We start from the raw sequence: 16609 nt of genomic DNA on the forward strand, positions 1-16609 counted from the left end.
TATGCCATTAAAAAGGATATTAACCAATGAGTAACATTTTCCTGGATACATCTGCAAATTAAACAAGAAAGAAAATTGGTAGTTTTTTAAAAGATATAAAGGGTGATTCTTTTGAGGTTAGGATTTTCATGCATTAGTATTTGACAGATCACGTGGGATTTCAGACATGGTGTCAAAGAGAAAGATGCTCAGTATGCTTTGACATTTCATCATGAATAGACTTACGATCTGCCACAACGTCGAATTTTCAGTGAATGGGCCCTAGAAAAGTTGGCAGAAAATCCGCTTTTTTATCGACAAATTTTGTTCAGCGATGAGGCTCATTTCTGGTTGAATGGCTACGTAAATAAGCAAAATTGCCGCATTTGGAGTGAAGAGCAACCAGAAGCCGTTCAAGAACTGCCCATGCATCCCGAAAAATGCACTGTTTGGTGTGGTTTGTACGCTGGTGGAATCATTGGACCGTATTTTTTCAAAGATGCTGTTGGACGCAACGTTACGGTGAATGGCGATCGCTATCGTTCGATGCTAACAATCTTTTTGTTGCCAAAAATGGAAGAACTGAACTTGGTTGACATGTGGTTTCAACAAGATGGCGCTACATGCCACACAGCTCGCGATTCTATGGCCATTTTGAGGGAAAACTTCGGAGAACAATTCATCTCAAGAAATGGACCGGTAAGTTGGCCACCAAGATCATGCAATTTGACGCCTTTAGACTATTTTTTGTGGGGCTACGTCAAGTCTAAAGTCTACAGAAATAAGCCAGCAACTATTCCAGCTTTGGAAGACAACATTTCCGAAGAAATTCGGGCTATTCCGGCCGAAATGCTCGAAAAGTTGCCCAAAATTGGACTTTCCGAATGGACCACCTAAGACGCAGCCGCGGTCAACATTTAAATGAAATTATCTTCAAAAAGTAAATGTCATGGACCAATCTAACGTTTCAAATAAAGAACCGATGAGATTTTGCAAATTTTATGCGTTTTTTTTTTTTTAAAAAAAGTTATCAAGCTCTTAACAAATCACCCTTTATAAATAAATTACTTACCTCTTTTATATTCGCTAACACACTTCACCCGCACTTAACAATTTCTTAAACTGAAATGACTTTTTAATCTCTGTCTTTGTCAAAAACAAACATGGCGGAACACAAACAAATAAGCCGAAAAATATTCGTTATTACTTCGACAAAACGAACGTTCGAAATTTTTCTATTATCGAACTTTTCTCGAATAATGTGCGCGTTAATTTATTTCGAAAAATGTTCGCTTTAGCGAACCTTCGCCACTTCTCGGCACTTTGGTCGGATGGGATTGCAAGGCACTGCATACGAACATTGTTATATACTAGTGCTGTTTTTATTCTCGCATTTGTATCAATGTAAAAGATCGCATGGTAATTGGTGTCTTACTCACTGCCACCGACATTTTGTGGGTAAGATTGCAATACAAAAAAAGGCACCGGTTGCAGTTCTCTGATCCAGAACACCTTTTAAGTGTGACGCCACACTATAAAATATATTCGGACACACATGCGAACTTTTTGCTCCTGCCCTTTTTGGAACTTCAATGGATTTAGTCCAAGCTTATTTTACAACGTTCTCATTTTTTACCAGCGCAGTTACACACTGCATATAGACGTCTCATGTTGTTGTTTCTTTGCAAACCGTAGATGGTGCTTTTCTCTAAAAATTAATCTTTTATTTGATTACATTCTTTTAGAATTGATGTACAACTTTTTTCTTGCTGACTATTTTTTTACTTGGGACGTCTATAATTTCTTGGTCTATGAAACTGTCGATAAAATTATTTTTTTTTTACATTTACATTTATATTGAGTTATGATGTTATTTGATTTGTTATATCACAATAAATCAAATTAAGAATGAGCACAGATAGAAATTTGTAATATGTAAATATTCAAAACAAATGTTTTCTTTCTCTAACGTAATTCGTAAGTTTCTCATTTATTTGGAGTCCAACAAAAAAAATATGTCAACCAAAAGTATACATGGATTTTCCAATCTATATCATATTTCATATATATGAAGCCAAACAAAAATTATCTTGCTACTACTCGAGATCGTCGATGATTACACTTTGTGGTCCTCCAACTGATGGCATTTCTCCGCCCATTTGGGTAGATGCTATTATATTCGAAGCGTCATTTGAGTCTGCACTAGATCTATTGCCGAATTCTTGCATTTTTAGTATAAGCATTGCAAAGACTTGCGCAGGCAAAGTAGTTTGAAGAACCTGCAACAAGCGGGCTGGTTGACCACACACAACCAAGGCGTTCGCCAAGTGTTCTACGCCGCTTTCATAATCTCCACGAGCTATTAGTGTTTCACCCATTTGAATTTCTTGAAGGAAATACCTGGAAGAGTCGAAAAGAATAACATTGTTATAAATAATAAAATTAGAAGCTAAAGTTTTCACCGAAGAGAAATGGAAATAGTATCAACACAACAAAGAAAAAACAACGGCCAAAGGTCGGTCACTTATATAACTTTGAAATCGCTTTTTTAGTTCTTCTTTATTGTCAATTAGGTGCGTTTTAATTAAATTTTTGAATACAGAAATCGTACTGGTGTTTTTCAAATTATTGGGTAAAGTATTATACGCTTTGCTCCCCAAATATTCAACCCTCTGTTTCGTAGTTTCAAGACGACATCTAGCTAATCTTATGTGGTATAAGCATTTGTAAACATAAGTCAAAAGCTGCATTCTCTATAAACCATATACTGGCAATATCGAAGGAAATCTATTTTTATAGAGATCACTCCAGTTTGGATCCTTTCCAATTATGCTTTGATCATGGGATTTCTGAGGGGTTCTAATCAAATCGAATGTATATTGAACAAATACGTAATATGTACCTAAATATCATTAATATCTAGCATAGTGTTTACATTTGAGTTTATTACTTTCTCTTTCCATTTGTGAAGAGAAAAGATCAATATGAACCAGCGATTCTAACACTTATTGGGAGGGTGTTTACAAAGGATTGTCTCTACAACTCTAGTGGACGTCCATGTCTGCTGCATGTTCACTTGAGATCGGTTGTTAGATGATAAGAGTGCAAGAAGAATGATAACAGACTTTTGTTATCTAGTTCTAGATTGGGTTAAGATTTTTATTATTCTAGATGTAAGTTTTCAGTCAATAAAAAATTTGTATTCGTTTGGAACTCAAGCAGAAAAGAACGGTTTTTGATTTGAGATTTCCAATGGAGCTCAAATGCAATTATTGTCAATGAAAATTAATTGTACATGGTCCTTCGAGACAGATTTTTGGTGTAAACAAAACTGAGTTTTCCCCCACCAGAGGTAAGAGATTCAGTTGAACCAAAAATCAAACAAATTCCCTTAATAAATTAAGGGAAATGTAAACATTTGGTCCTTCAATAAAAAAGAACTATTTCCCACCAGAGGTAAGAAGTTCAATTGAATCAGGTCCTAAAAGCCAATTTTTTTGCATTAATATTTCTTTATTGAATCTTTCAATCTTTAATCTTAACCTAAATTTGTATTTATGGGTGTTGCAGTGCTAAACACCCTGTATAAAGTTTAATGTATTATTAAGCATTCATTGTTCAAATTGCATGCAATTTTACACGTGTGTGAGCAGTACTTCATATCAGGTCCAACGTGGTTGTTCTTCGAAGACATACACCTTCAAATGTTAACAAGCTTCTTGCAAGGGCATTTGGATGGGTATTTAATTTATTGATATAGCGTGGCAGTAATTTCTTCCGCAACGGGTTTTACATTTAAGTCTTTGAGGATATTTACATTTCTGACGTACCAAGGTGCACCGAGTATTTTTCGTAAGATAACGGAGTGTCTCTTCTGTAGTTTGTTGATGTTAGTGGCTCACGCCGTTCCCCAGAGCTGAATACCGTAGCTCCATATCGGATTAATTATTGTTTTTTTTTTTTATAATGGGACTTTATATTCTAGTGGTAGAGTTGAATGGTGACCAATAAGCCATTGCAGTTGGTTAAATTTTAGCTTTATTTGCATACGTTTTGCACTTATATGATGCGACAGGCTAGAATAGAATAGAATAGAATGCGACAGGCTAATCGACGGTCAATGTACATTCCTAAATACTTTACTTTCTCTTTTTAGTTGCGTTCACAGCAATTTTCCATTTTAGAAGCCATTATTCTAGCTCATGGACATACATTTGCTAATAAATGCAGTGTCATCTGCGAATGTTGATGTCATAGTTAATGATGTAGTTGGCATATCTGCAGTAAATTGATATATAGGAGAGGTCCCAGTATACTATTTATCTTGTGGTACTCCCGCGTGAATGCTTTTGGTACACGTGATAGTGTCATTTGCTTTTACTGTGAAGATCCGATTTGGTATATAACTCGATAACAATCTTTGGGTGTTATCTGGTAACAGTCTACAAATTTTATAGATGAGTCCATCGTGACATACTTTATCAAAAACAGTATTGTTTTTTCTCGTAGGCTTTTTTGATTTCATTAGTTATACGGTGTACTTGTTCTATGGTGCTGTGGCTTTCTCTGAAACCGAACTGGTGGTCTGGAATCACACCATTTGTCAATAAACAAGGTTTGATTTTCTTTAAGAAGTTATTCTCGAACAATTTGGATAGAATTGGAAGTAAGCTTATAAGACGATACGACTTTATTTGGGTTGGGTCTTTACCGGGCTTCTGGATCATAACTATTTCGGATCGTTTCCAAGATTTCGGGAAGTATTCTATACGTAAAATACCATTGAATATGACTAGTAATATTTTTACTGCTGAGTCTGGGATTTCTGTTCTTCCATCACCACCAGGTGCTTTCTTGGAATTTATTTCCCCTATAGATGTCTCTAAATCCTTGATTCATAAAAAACAACTTAAAAAATAAAATAAATTGTTTAAGCACTGAAGAACAACATTCAGTGAAAAAGCGTTCTTGTGGCTTAGACAGCGGGAGAAAAATAAAATTAACAGCCTATTTCTGATATCCGAATTCTGCTGTTCGTTCGCATACAAAACGAAAATCAGCTGATTTCGGTTTCTCTAAGCTCTATCTAAGGGTAGGTACTATGTTCGGTTTTCGAGTTGAAAACCACTTTATTTTCGCGATTACTTTTCCTTAAATAATCAAAATTATAAATGAAAACAAACTTATTCCTGTAAAGTCTTGCCGAAATATAGAGGAACAAGAAACTACGCATCAATTGTGTTAATTTGTCTGCTTTATATTGAACGGTTTTAATAAAGTAACCACGAAGATTTCAACGCGAAAAGCGAACATAGTACTTACCTTAAACGACAAGTGAGACGAAAATCAATGCGAACGAAAACGTAACGTTACCACTAAAATTGGGTTTCTCTAACTCCATTCGTTCGCATTTTGTCGAACAGAAATGTCAAATCCACTCACTTTGAACAACCTTTCGTTTTGTCGAAAAAGGCATTCATAAATACACCCTCACAAAAATATTATATGCTTAAAAAAAATTCTCCCAAACAATATTGTGCTCAAAATTTTATTTATTTATTTATATATTTACAATCATAATGAATTATGAAAATAAACAGGTAATATAGGTGCTAACAACATAGGTTTTCCACCTGAATGCTCAAAATTTGTTGTTGTTATGATTTTTTTTTTATTTTAATTTTACCTTTTGCCGGACGGGGATTCGAACAGCGAACCACACAGTTTGTAAGGATCAAAGAAGTAGCTGATCAATTGCCCAAGGAAAAATAAAATGTTTATTTTGTAATAACAAGCAACAACCACCAACTTAATTCAATATCGCTCCCTATTAAATAGCGCTCCAAGCTTCTAAACACATATATGTTTATAGGCTATTTCTAAATTAATATATGTTTGCATCCAAGCATATTATATTTACAAACATTTTATGTCCCAAACATAATATGTTCTAACATATTAACATATATGTCCCAAACATGTTATGCTAGTTTATGAACATTATATGCTTGCACTCAAAAATATTGTGTTTAAAAATTTGTGTTCCAAACATATAATGTTTATAGCCAAACATATGAAAAACAGCCTTTTTCATCCGTGCACCCTCACAAAAAATCGCTTCTGTAACATATACTCCCAAACATATTTTGCTTCAAGCATATACATTTTTGGGTATTGCCCAAACATTTATATGTTTGATCTCTACCAATATATAATATGTTTGAAAGCATATTGGTCTAAACAATATATGTTTGGGTAGTCTAAGTTCCAAACATTTGGTATTTTTGCATCCAAATTCAATAATGTTGTCTTCCAAAAAACAATATGTTATTATGTGACCATATAATATGTTTGGAAGCATTTTGCACCCAAAAATATTATATGCTTAAAAAAAATTCTCCCAAACAATATTGTGCTCAAAATTTTATTTATTTATTTATATATTTACAATCATAATGAATTATGAAAATAAACAGGTAATATAGGTGCTAACAACATAGGTTTTCCACCTGAATGCTCAAAATTTTTTTTGCTCAAAATTTGTTATGATTTTTTTTATTTTAATTTTACCTTTTGCCGGACGGGGATTCGAACAGCGGACCACACAGTTTGTAAGGATCAAAGAAGTAGCTGATCAATTGCCCAAGGAAAAATAAAATGTTAATTTTGTAATAACAAGCAACAACCACCAACTTAATTCAATATCGCTCCCTGTTAAATAGCGCTCCAAGCTTCTAAACACATATATGTTTATAGGCTATTTCTAAATTAATATATGTTTGCATCCAAGCATATTATATTTACAAACATTTTATGTCCCAAAAACTGTTACAACAACAACAACAACACCATCCAACTCCAACCATTAAAATTATTATCATAATTAATCCCGAATATAAAAGGTGGCACCCATTAATAAATAAATTGCCTCTTTACATTATACAAATACTTTCTGAACAACAGCGCCATTGTATTAAATGTCAACGCCGTCGGGAGCATCACATTACTAGCCAGGAAAATTAAGCAATTCGATACAATAATTTTGTGTTGTTTTGGTAAATTATGCACATTTTCCAAATTTTTTTATTGCGGAGGATATTTTTGCTCGTCTTGCAAACAAACACCAAACAGTGGTTTGAAAGCTTCTCTAAGAAGTTTTATGGCAATGGGAAACGATGTTGGGACTCGGCTATAAAAAAAAAGATTCCTTGTCATTGGACTGAATAGTCTAAGTAAGCCTGACTGAGCCTGAAAAGTCTAAATTCGTCTTAGATGTCAAATTATAACATTACTACGTACGTAGTATTACAGTATTACCATACAGACGAAAAAGTGTGATTTTCCGTTACATTCAAATCCCGAAAGGGAAATGGATGAGGATTTGTCATGCGAATCGCCAAGCCAACAGCCTTAGCAATTTCAGAGTCTCAAAATTAAAACAATTGGAAATAAAAAAACATTCAGTAACTTGAGAGAATTAGAACCCTCGAAGAAATATGCCCCAAATTACATGCAGAAAATGAATATTTTCGCTCAACGATCAACGTTAAGGAACTTTCCCACAAAAGAAGTTCGCAACCTCAAAATATTGATAATGCCGAAGATAATACCGAACTTGTATCAAATACAAATCAGCAACCTGTCTACGAAACAGATGAAAAAGAGTTGACTAAAAAATAAAAATAAAAATGGTAAAACAAACAGGAAATCTTCTGCATCTCCTTCAACTTCACCTATAAATAATGGATCATCTGATCCAAAAAATACGGAATATGGGCAAAAAGTAACGAGAAAGTTGTAAATGTTTTGCGGAACACTTGAAATCAACTTTTTTAAATCCTGAGAGTCGTATTGACTCTATACTTTCATCGCATTTTTCCAAAGCAACAGTTCAATGCCACTAGAAACATTCACTTTCAAGGAAGTATGGGATGCTATAAGAAGATTTAAAAACAAAAAATCGCGTGGTTTTGATCTCATAGGCAAAGAAGACCTAAAAATTTTCCTTATAAAGGTGTAGCAAAACTAACTTCCATAATGAATGCTGTCTGGAAGAAAAACTACTTTCCCTCTTTGTGGAAAGTCGCAGATTGGACGCAATTCAATAGTGTCGCTTGATAATAAACTCATGATTTATAACCAAATACTAAAACCGGTTTGGCTGTATGGCATTCAACTTTGGGATTGTGCTTAAACAACTCAAATAGAGAAAATACAACGCTTTCAAAATACATTTCTAAGAAATGCAGTAAACGCACCGCGATTGGCATCAGGATCTTGTATGAATTACTTTGATTTTTTGTTGCTAAAAGCACCTAATTTATTGACCAACTTAGTTGACATCGTTGAATACAATTCCTATAAATATTTATTAATTGTTTTATTTACTTCTTTTCATTGCAAATTGCCTTAAGCTGTAATATTTCATCCGCGTGTATAAGACCAAAGAAGAAAAACATAATAATAAACTTTGATGGAATTCAATTTATTTCACATATTTAATAAATGTGGATGGTATAATATTAAATAATTTATGGGTTTTATGTCAAAATATTGATAAATAATTAACAAAATTTGTTGCTGGGACAACAAATATTTGTAGTGGTTATAGCAGAAAATGGTCAGCTTATTTAACTAACGCGGGTTGCTATTTCAGCAGCGATGTTTGTCAAAAACTCTTAGCAAACACATATGCTAATTTGGCAGAATTTGTTTGGTATTTCAGCAGTAAAAAATGTTTGCTGTTTCAACTAACGGATCTTTGCTGAAAAACTGCAGTGTTAACTAACTTTTTGCTGTTATGAATAACAACATTTTTTGGGTGTGCTTACACAGAAAAAAATTTCACGAAAATTTTTCCAATTAAAATCTTAATTGAGTTTTAAGAAATATTCAATTAAAAATTTAATTGATTCAACAAATTTTTTAATTGAAGAAAAAAATCAATCACAAAAATTAATAGTATCAATTAATTTTTTAATTGGATCAATTAATTTTTTAATTGACTGTCAATTAATTTTTAATTGATATTATCATTTCTGTGATTGAAGACGTTTCAATTAAAAAATTAATTGGATCAATTAATTTCGTGATTGAATCAGAAAAAAATTTTTGTGTGTGCATTTATTAGCCTATTATTACTACTTTAAGGGGGTATTAAGTTCGAGTTAAAGGTGAGTACTAAGTTCGAGTTTAGCCGCTAAAATCAAAAATAAATCAGTAAAAAAAAGTATAAAATAATACCTCTTTGATGCAACTTTTATTAAACTTGATGGAGAATAGCCCAAATTTATTATTAAAGAAAAGTAATTGTGAGAAAATTGTGATTTTATCGGCTAAACTCGGACTTAATACACACCTTTAGCCACTAAAATTTTTCGCAATTACTTTTCTCTAATAACACTAGTTTAAATACACTTGATTATTTTGAATTATTTTGTGTAATGGAAATATTGAATTGACAATAATAACTTTTTTGTCGGTCTAGTTGGCACCTTCAGATATATTCTAATGGTCGTACCATTTTCATGTAGCTTCGTTAGGCTTTAACTGCCAGTAACTTTAATTTTTACTTTGTTCATACCGGCCTGGCGTTTCGTAAGGCCGGCAGAGAACTGAACTGGCTGACGCCGACGCAAACTGTATGATATTTGAGAGAAACGCCGACAAAAACTGCATGATATTAGAGAAATTTTGCTCATGACTGCCACCTACTGACGCAGTTTCGCTTCACAGTTCTCTTGTATTTCCTACTCTCTGGTGCAACGTCAAAAGACACTCGTTAATTTTTTTTTTAAACATTTGACGCAAAAACAAAGAAGAAACAAGTAAGTAAAGTCTAAAGTCGGGCGGAGCCGATTATATTATACCCTTCACCACTATGTAGGCCAAAATTTGTGTTACCATCTCAACTACTTCACATTTGCTGGAAGATATATAAAGGAGACATTTTTTTACTTCTACAAAATCTCTAGAATTAAAATTTAAACCGGCTAATGCTATACAGCTAATTGGAGGAAACTTCCATTGAAAATGGATCTAAAATGTGTAACAGTCTGTCATATTTCTCCAACTCTGGTGTACGTATATATGGGAGCTATATATAATCTGATCCGATTTTGACTAAATTTGACATGTATAGATAGAATAATAATTCTGCTACCTATGCGAAATTTCATGTACATGGGAGTATAACTTTGGCCCCCCTGGTCATATGAGTGCAAATCGGACGGAAGATATATATGGGAGCCATATCTAAATCTGAACCGATTTCAAATTTGGCACAATTACCGATACTACTAAACGTAATCCTTGTGCGAAATTTGAAGCAAATCACGGCAAAACCCTGGATTTTGAGGCCATATAAGTTCAAATCGGACGAAAGATATATATGGGAGCTATATCTAAATTTGAACCGATTTCAATCAAATTTACCAAGCATTGGTAGAATATCAATTCTACCCTCTGTGCAAAATTTCACGAAGATCGGTACTAAACCTTGGCCTCTGTGGTTATATGAGTCTAAATCGGACGAAAGATATATATGGGAGCTATATCTAAATCTGAACCGATTTGGCTGATATTTTGCAAGATTATCGAGATTCATAAAATATTTGGATGTACAGTATTTCAAGAAAATCGGTTGATAAACACGCTAACTATGACCAAATCAGGGATAAATATATATGGCAGCTATATCTAAATCTGAACCGATTTTTTCCAAAACCAATAGCGATTGTCTCTGTCCCAAGAAACGGCCCTATTCCAAATTTGAGGACGATCGGACTTAAATTACGAGCTGTACTTTGTGCACAAAATTACATATACAGACAGACAGACGGACATCGCTAAATCGACTCAGAATTTAATTGTAAGCCGATCGGTATACTAAAAGATGGGTCCATGACCACTATTTCTTGGCGTTACATACAACACTTTAAATTATAAAAGAAAACAAAAATATTCCTACTAAATCTTAATGCAATCTAGATTAAAAAGACAATGCGTATCAATTGAGTTAAATTATCTGCTTTTAATCGCACTATTTTAATAAAGTAGTCGCGGAAGCTCGTCGCGAAAAGCGAATATAGTACCGCCCTACACAGAAAAAAAGTGTCTTGTAAATTTAAGGACCATTTTAAATTCCACATAGTTCAACAAATTTACTGTAATATAGTTCATTTTTCGTAACCACAACGAAAATTAACTTAGCTAAAGGAAAACTTATAAAAATTCAGTAAATGTTTTTTAGTTCACTAACTACGAAATGGGAAGGATTTTTCCTCAAATAAATTTCCAACGCAGTAGTTAATGCATCGTTGATTCTATTATAAAAATACATGGGCAATATAAAAATCTTACTACGAAATGTGGGCAATTTACTAAGAAAAAATTTTGTATGGAAAAAAATTTTTGTAGTAAAAATTAACTTAACGACATTACCGATTCGTATGATGGCTACCTACAGATTATTTCCCTTTTTATTATACGTTGGAGTATTTTTCCTCACATTGAAATTTTTAGATAAAGTAAAATAAAAAGTAGTTAATATAATCCTTGACGGGTGTATATAATTTTTTAGATTCCTCATAGATTTGGTATATATTTTACCTTAAATTATAGATAGAATTACAACTAATCAATAAACGTGCTACTGAAAAATTAAGTGAGAAGAGAGAAATGAAATCGTTGCATCATGTGAGGGAGTTTTTAGAGACATTTTGTGTATATCTCGTTTGATTGTTGGCGTTTGTTATTGCGTCAATTATGCTGTTGTTGGTTGTTTTGATTTTAGAGACAATGTAATGTTCCTTGTGTTGTTGGTATCTTTTGTGGTGGGAGTTGTTTTCTTGCAATAGCGAGATCAGAAAGGGATCGTGTGTGTGTGGAGTTGTTTTTCTTTACGGCAGGTATGCATCCTTTATGACTATTTGTGTATTTGAGTTTTATTGCCGCATTCAGTTCTGATGATGCATTAATGAAGTTCACACGTGGTTTTAATTTTGCAAAATTGTACGTGCGGTATGTTGTTTATTAATGACAATACATTTATTTCGAAACATTTTAGAAACTGAGAAGTGAATGATGTGATGTTAGAGAAATCAAAGACGATTTTTATTGATAAAAACAAATAACATATTAAGGAACTGTATATTTCTGTTAATAGTTTAAAATTAGTGAGGATTTTTAATTGATTTACATAAAAAATATACAACTTGAGTGGTAATTGGATGATCCATATTTATTCTACAACATCTGGATCACAGATTGGAGATGCAACTATTTTTTTGAATCTATATTTTTTATGTTACAGCAATTCCTAGAGGTGAGTACTAAGTTCGAGTTTAGCCGCTTAAATTAAAAATAAATCACTAAGAAAAATATAAAAGTATATGTATTCGATACAAATTTAAATATAACATGATGGAGAATAGCCCAAACCAAGTTTTTTATAAAGATTATTTTTTATAATGGATTATTAGAGAAAACTTATCATGAAAATTGCGATTTTAGCCGCTAAACTCGAACTTAATAACCACCTTATATACTAAATGCTATACTGACAAGTGGAAATTATGTATAATTTTATAATATTTTTTATTTCTGAGAATAATGTCAAAAACGTCCCTTTTGTCCATGGATATGATTCCACTAATGTACCTGTTTAAGTTCAAATTCGTAAGGTCAAAATTTATTCGTTAGATGGGGACTTAAAATCTTGTAAAATGACAATTTCCCCCTCATTAGAAAATGTACCCTAAGCTCTGGATGCAGCTCTGTGCTTTCAGCACAATTCGTTACATTTTTCTAACGAGTCGCGCCATTACCGTCTTGCGGCGTCTAAGCTTTTGTTATTATTCGTTACTGGATTACGTCCGTCCAACGATTGTTTTGTAAAAGGTAAATTAATCTCCCAAAAAATTCAATAAAATTACGTTTTATTGAAACATTATTGAAAAGAAAAACTAAATCCTTGTGTTTTTATTTATTTATTTCTCGGTGCTACGCATTCATTGGTCCTTCGAACCGGATCCTTGCTTACAGCAATTAATAAAGGATTTTGTTTTGTCTTTTTTTCAAAGGAAAGTGCTGATATTGTGAAGCAACAACAAAAAAGCAGCCACTTTGCAGCCATATTTGTGGAAGATTTCATTTGAAAAATTATTTAAATAATTATTTATCAACACACAGGTGCGTATGTCAGTGTTTTATTAAAATAATTGAGCAAATCGCGAGTGTTTTTAAATTGAAACCGCGGTCGTTTTACAACATCGATACAATTATTTCGTTTTGCCGACGGCAAATTGCATTTCAAAAAACACACATTCGTTGCTACATACGTACGTACATTTCTTTCGTTTGTTTAATTTCGTTTTGTTAAATGATATTCAAGTGAAAGAATAATCAAAATAAAAAGTGAAAAATCTATTGTATATATTGGTGTTGTGTGGTGAATTTAAACGTTGACAGTGCTTATTTACTTCAAAACATTATTTGCAATTACGTTGCCTTTAACTTGAAGTAAATAAAACAATAACAAAATACACGCAGACTCCAAAGGCTCTGTTGGTCGTATTACTATTGTAAACAAACATCAATCGTCACTGCAGTCAACGTTTGAATTACATACCTACGTATGATCAGTGATACACACACGTATATACATACATATTTTTTTTGAGCTGTGTTTCTTTGGTTTATTTGTTAACCCTCACGGGGCCGCGAGTCGTAAATATTTTGAAGAAAATTATAAAAATTTTTGAAATTGAGTTTTTTGGGTTATCGTGTTGTATGACCCATTAGCGTTACGCGCATTAGTAAAAATTATCGTTTTGGTCACTGTGCACCCTACAGGCGGTCCGGTACGATCGTATAATTTTTATTTTATCGTATATATTACGTATATATATTTTTATTTCTATATTTTTTATTATTTGTGATTTTGAATTTTTTTTGGGGAGATTATTTGGCGTGGAAGTGTAGAGGTGTATTTTACAGTCCGTGCACCCTACATTTGGTCTTACAGACATTTTTTATAATTTCTTACAAATTGTTGAATTTTTTGATCATTTGGTTTTCGTGTGTGACGTTTTGATACAGATTAGCGGCAGTCTGTATTCTTCGATACACTGAGCGTAATTTTCGTAAATTCATTCATACACTGAGAGAAATAGTTCGAAGATTTTAGTAGAATTTTGAGATTTTTGAATTCAACTTGAATAATTTGCCTATTTTTTGTACAAGGAGAAAATATTTTATGATTCGGTACACTGAACGAAATTTAATTGTTTCTACACTGAGAGAAAAATAGTCCAATATTTTACAAATTGTTTGAAATTTTTGATTTTAAGTTTTGAAGTGGTTGTTTTACGAACAATTGTTTACACTTCAAGAAATTTTGTGGTAATTTTGGTGCAGTGTGAGAATTTGATACACTGAAAGAAAAATTTTGTAAATTTTTGTTTTTGCATTTTTGGGCATTTTGTGCAAATTTATTGATTTTTCGGCCAGTTTTCGCTGTCGATAAGTGCGTGTTCACATACTTTACGAGTTTTTGTGAATTTTTGTGACGCTAAATTATTTTCAATATGCCAGTTAATACATTCGCGCGATTCATTAGAGCCGCTGATGCGGTTGTGAAGTTTGGGACACGGGTTAGCTCTTTGAAGGAGGAGAATTTAGATGTTTATTCTCTAAGGGCTCAGGTCGAAGAGGCGAAATCACTCTGGGAGAAAGTGAAAGAGAGGTATGAGGAGTGTTTAGACGATCTTCAGGAGGATTCAGATAAGGGAAAGGTAGAATCTGCTGACGGCAAGTATGAGGCAACTTATGATGCCTATATTCGTATTGTTTCCTCTATCGAAAGGAAAATAGACGGTCTAAAAGCCGTTCCTAGGGCGTCAACTCCTATACAGCAGGCCGATGTGGCGGATATTTCTGCTCGTTCTGGTAATGTGGATGTATCGGGAAATTCTCTTTTGTTAGGTGTTGACCATGGTGCGGTCCATAGTTTGGCTTTACCACCATGCGATATTGAGGTTTTCGATGGTGACTTTCAGTCTTGGCCAACATTTAGGGATTTGTTTACTGCTGTTTATGTAAAAAATTCCCGTCTGAGTGATATTGAGCGCTTGTGTCATTTGCTCAAAAAGACTAGTGGCGACGCCCGTGAAGTTGTAAGAAGATTTCCTCTCACTGATAGGAGTTTCGAGTTAGCTTGGAGGACGTTAAAGGAAACTTATGACAACTTGAGAATTTTAGTCAGCAATCAGTTGAAACTACTTTTTGACCTTCCGGTCTTAGACACTGAGACAAGTTCTGGGTTGAAGAACTTGCAGCGTGGTATAAATGCATGTATTTCGGCGATGGCTGTGAATAACGTTCCTACGAACGATTGGGATCCGATTTTGATATATTTGTGTGTGCAACGTCTACCGAAGATTAGTGTTACTTTGTGGGAACAGGGTATAAGTGATAAGTCTGCGTTGTCGTCTTGGGTGGACATGGATCGTTTTCTTACGGAAAGGATTCAGACACTCACGTGTCTCCGCGATTTGAAGGGTATCGATGCTTCGAAGAAAACTGATGGCAGGAAACTGCGAACGCATTTTACGAATGCAGCTCCGAAATCTTCGCCATCTAGGTCGCGTAATTCGCAATACACTTCTCATTCTTCTAGAGATTCCGTCGATAAGATGTGTGTTCTTTGTCCACGACAAAGCCATCATCTTCGTGTTTGTCCGAGATTTAGGAATCTTTCTGTGAATGATCGGTTGACTGCTGTGAAACGGTACCGCTGTTGTTTCAATTGTCTATCTCGTAGACATGACGTTAACAACTGTGCTACATCTCGCAGTTGTGAGCAGTGTCAAGGAAGGCATCATACTTTGCTTCATCGAGATTCTTGCCATTCTACGAATGTGGCGACTACGTCCTCGACAGTTTCGGCCGCTCGTCCTACGGATTCTAGCGGTTTGATTGACCCGCAGCCTTCCACTTCGTCTGGAATCGTGTCTGGTACTTCGGCCAGGCAAGTGTTTCATGTTTCCCAGAACAGGTCGGTACTATTAGGGACGGCTATGGTGAACATCGTTCATCAGGGTATGACGTACCCAGCTCGGGCTCTTATTGACCCAGCATCAGAAGCCTCCTTTATTACCGAAAATATGCAAAAGTTGCTTAGAATTTCGACAACGAGTGCGGTGTCTTCAATATCAGGCGTGAATCAATCGGTTTCGATAACTTCTCGCGGTATTTGCCCTCTGAGTATAGGGTCACCCATAGATGGATCGGTCTTGGTAGAGGCGACTGCGTTGGTCCTGCCTAAGATTTCTGGGAATTTACCGTCTTTCCAAGTGAGTCGGAATTATATGTCACGTTTGCCAAATTTGCGTTTGGCTGATCCTAATCTGTTCGATAGCCGTCCGGTTGATTTATTGTTGGGGGCAGACGTGTATCCCAGAATTATATTACAGGGGGTTCGCTCCGGTATTTTAGGATCGTTGATTGCTCAACAGACAGTCTTCGGTTGGCTCATTACTGGTTCAATTCCCACTTCTAATGTGACGGTTTTTTCAACGACTGTTGAATTTATGGAAGAAGATGGTCTTGACAAGACTCTTCTTCGGTT

At 34.3% G+C, this 16609-nt stretch overlaps 1 protein-coding gene across 1 annotated transcript in view; it reads right to left on the minus strand.

The window, feature by feature from the left end:
* Window positions 1-1934: 1934 nt before the first annotated feature.
* The window catches only part of Tom20 (translocase of outer membrane 20), a 21133-nt gene continuing 6458 nt past the window's right edge, over window positions 1935-16609 (minus strand). The window contains exon 3 of the mRNA XM_075304756.1: window positions 1935-2379. Coding sequence (XP_075160871.1) covers window positions 2076-2379 — 304 coding nt within the window. The 3' untranslated portion in view covers window positions 1935-2075. The remainder of the gene's footprint in view (window positions 2380-16609) is intronic.

The sequence above is a fragment of the Haematobia irritans genome, chromosome 4, assembly GCF_050003625.1.
Source record: "Haematobia irritans isolate KBUSLIRL chromosome 4, ASM5000362v1, whole genome shotgun sequence".
NCBI lineage: Eukaryota > Metazoa > Arthropoda > Insecta > Diptera > Muscidae > Haematobia > Haematobia irritans.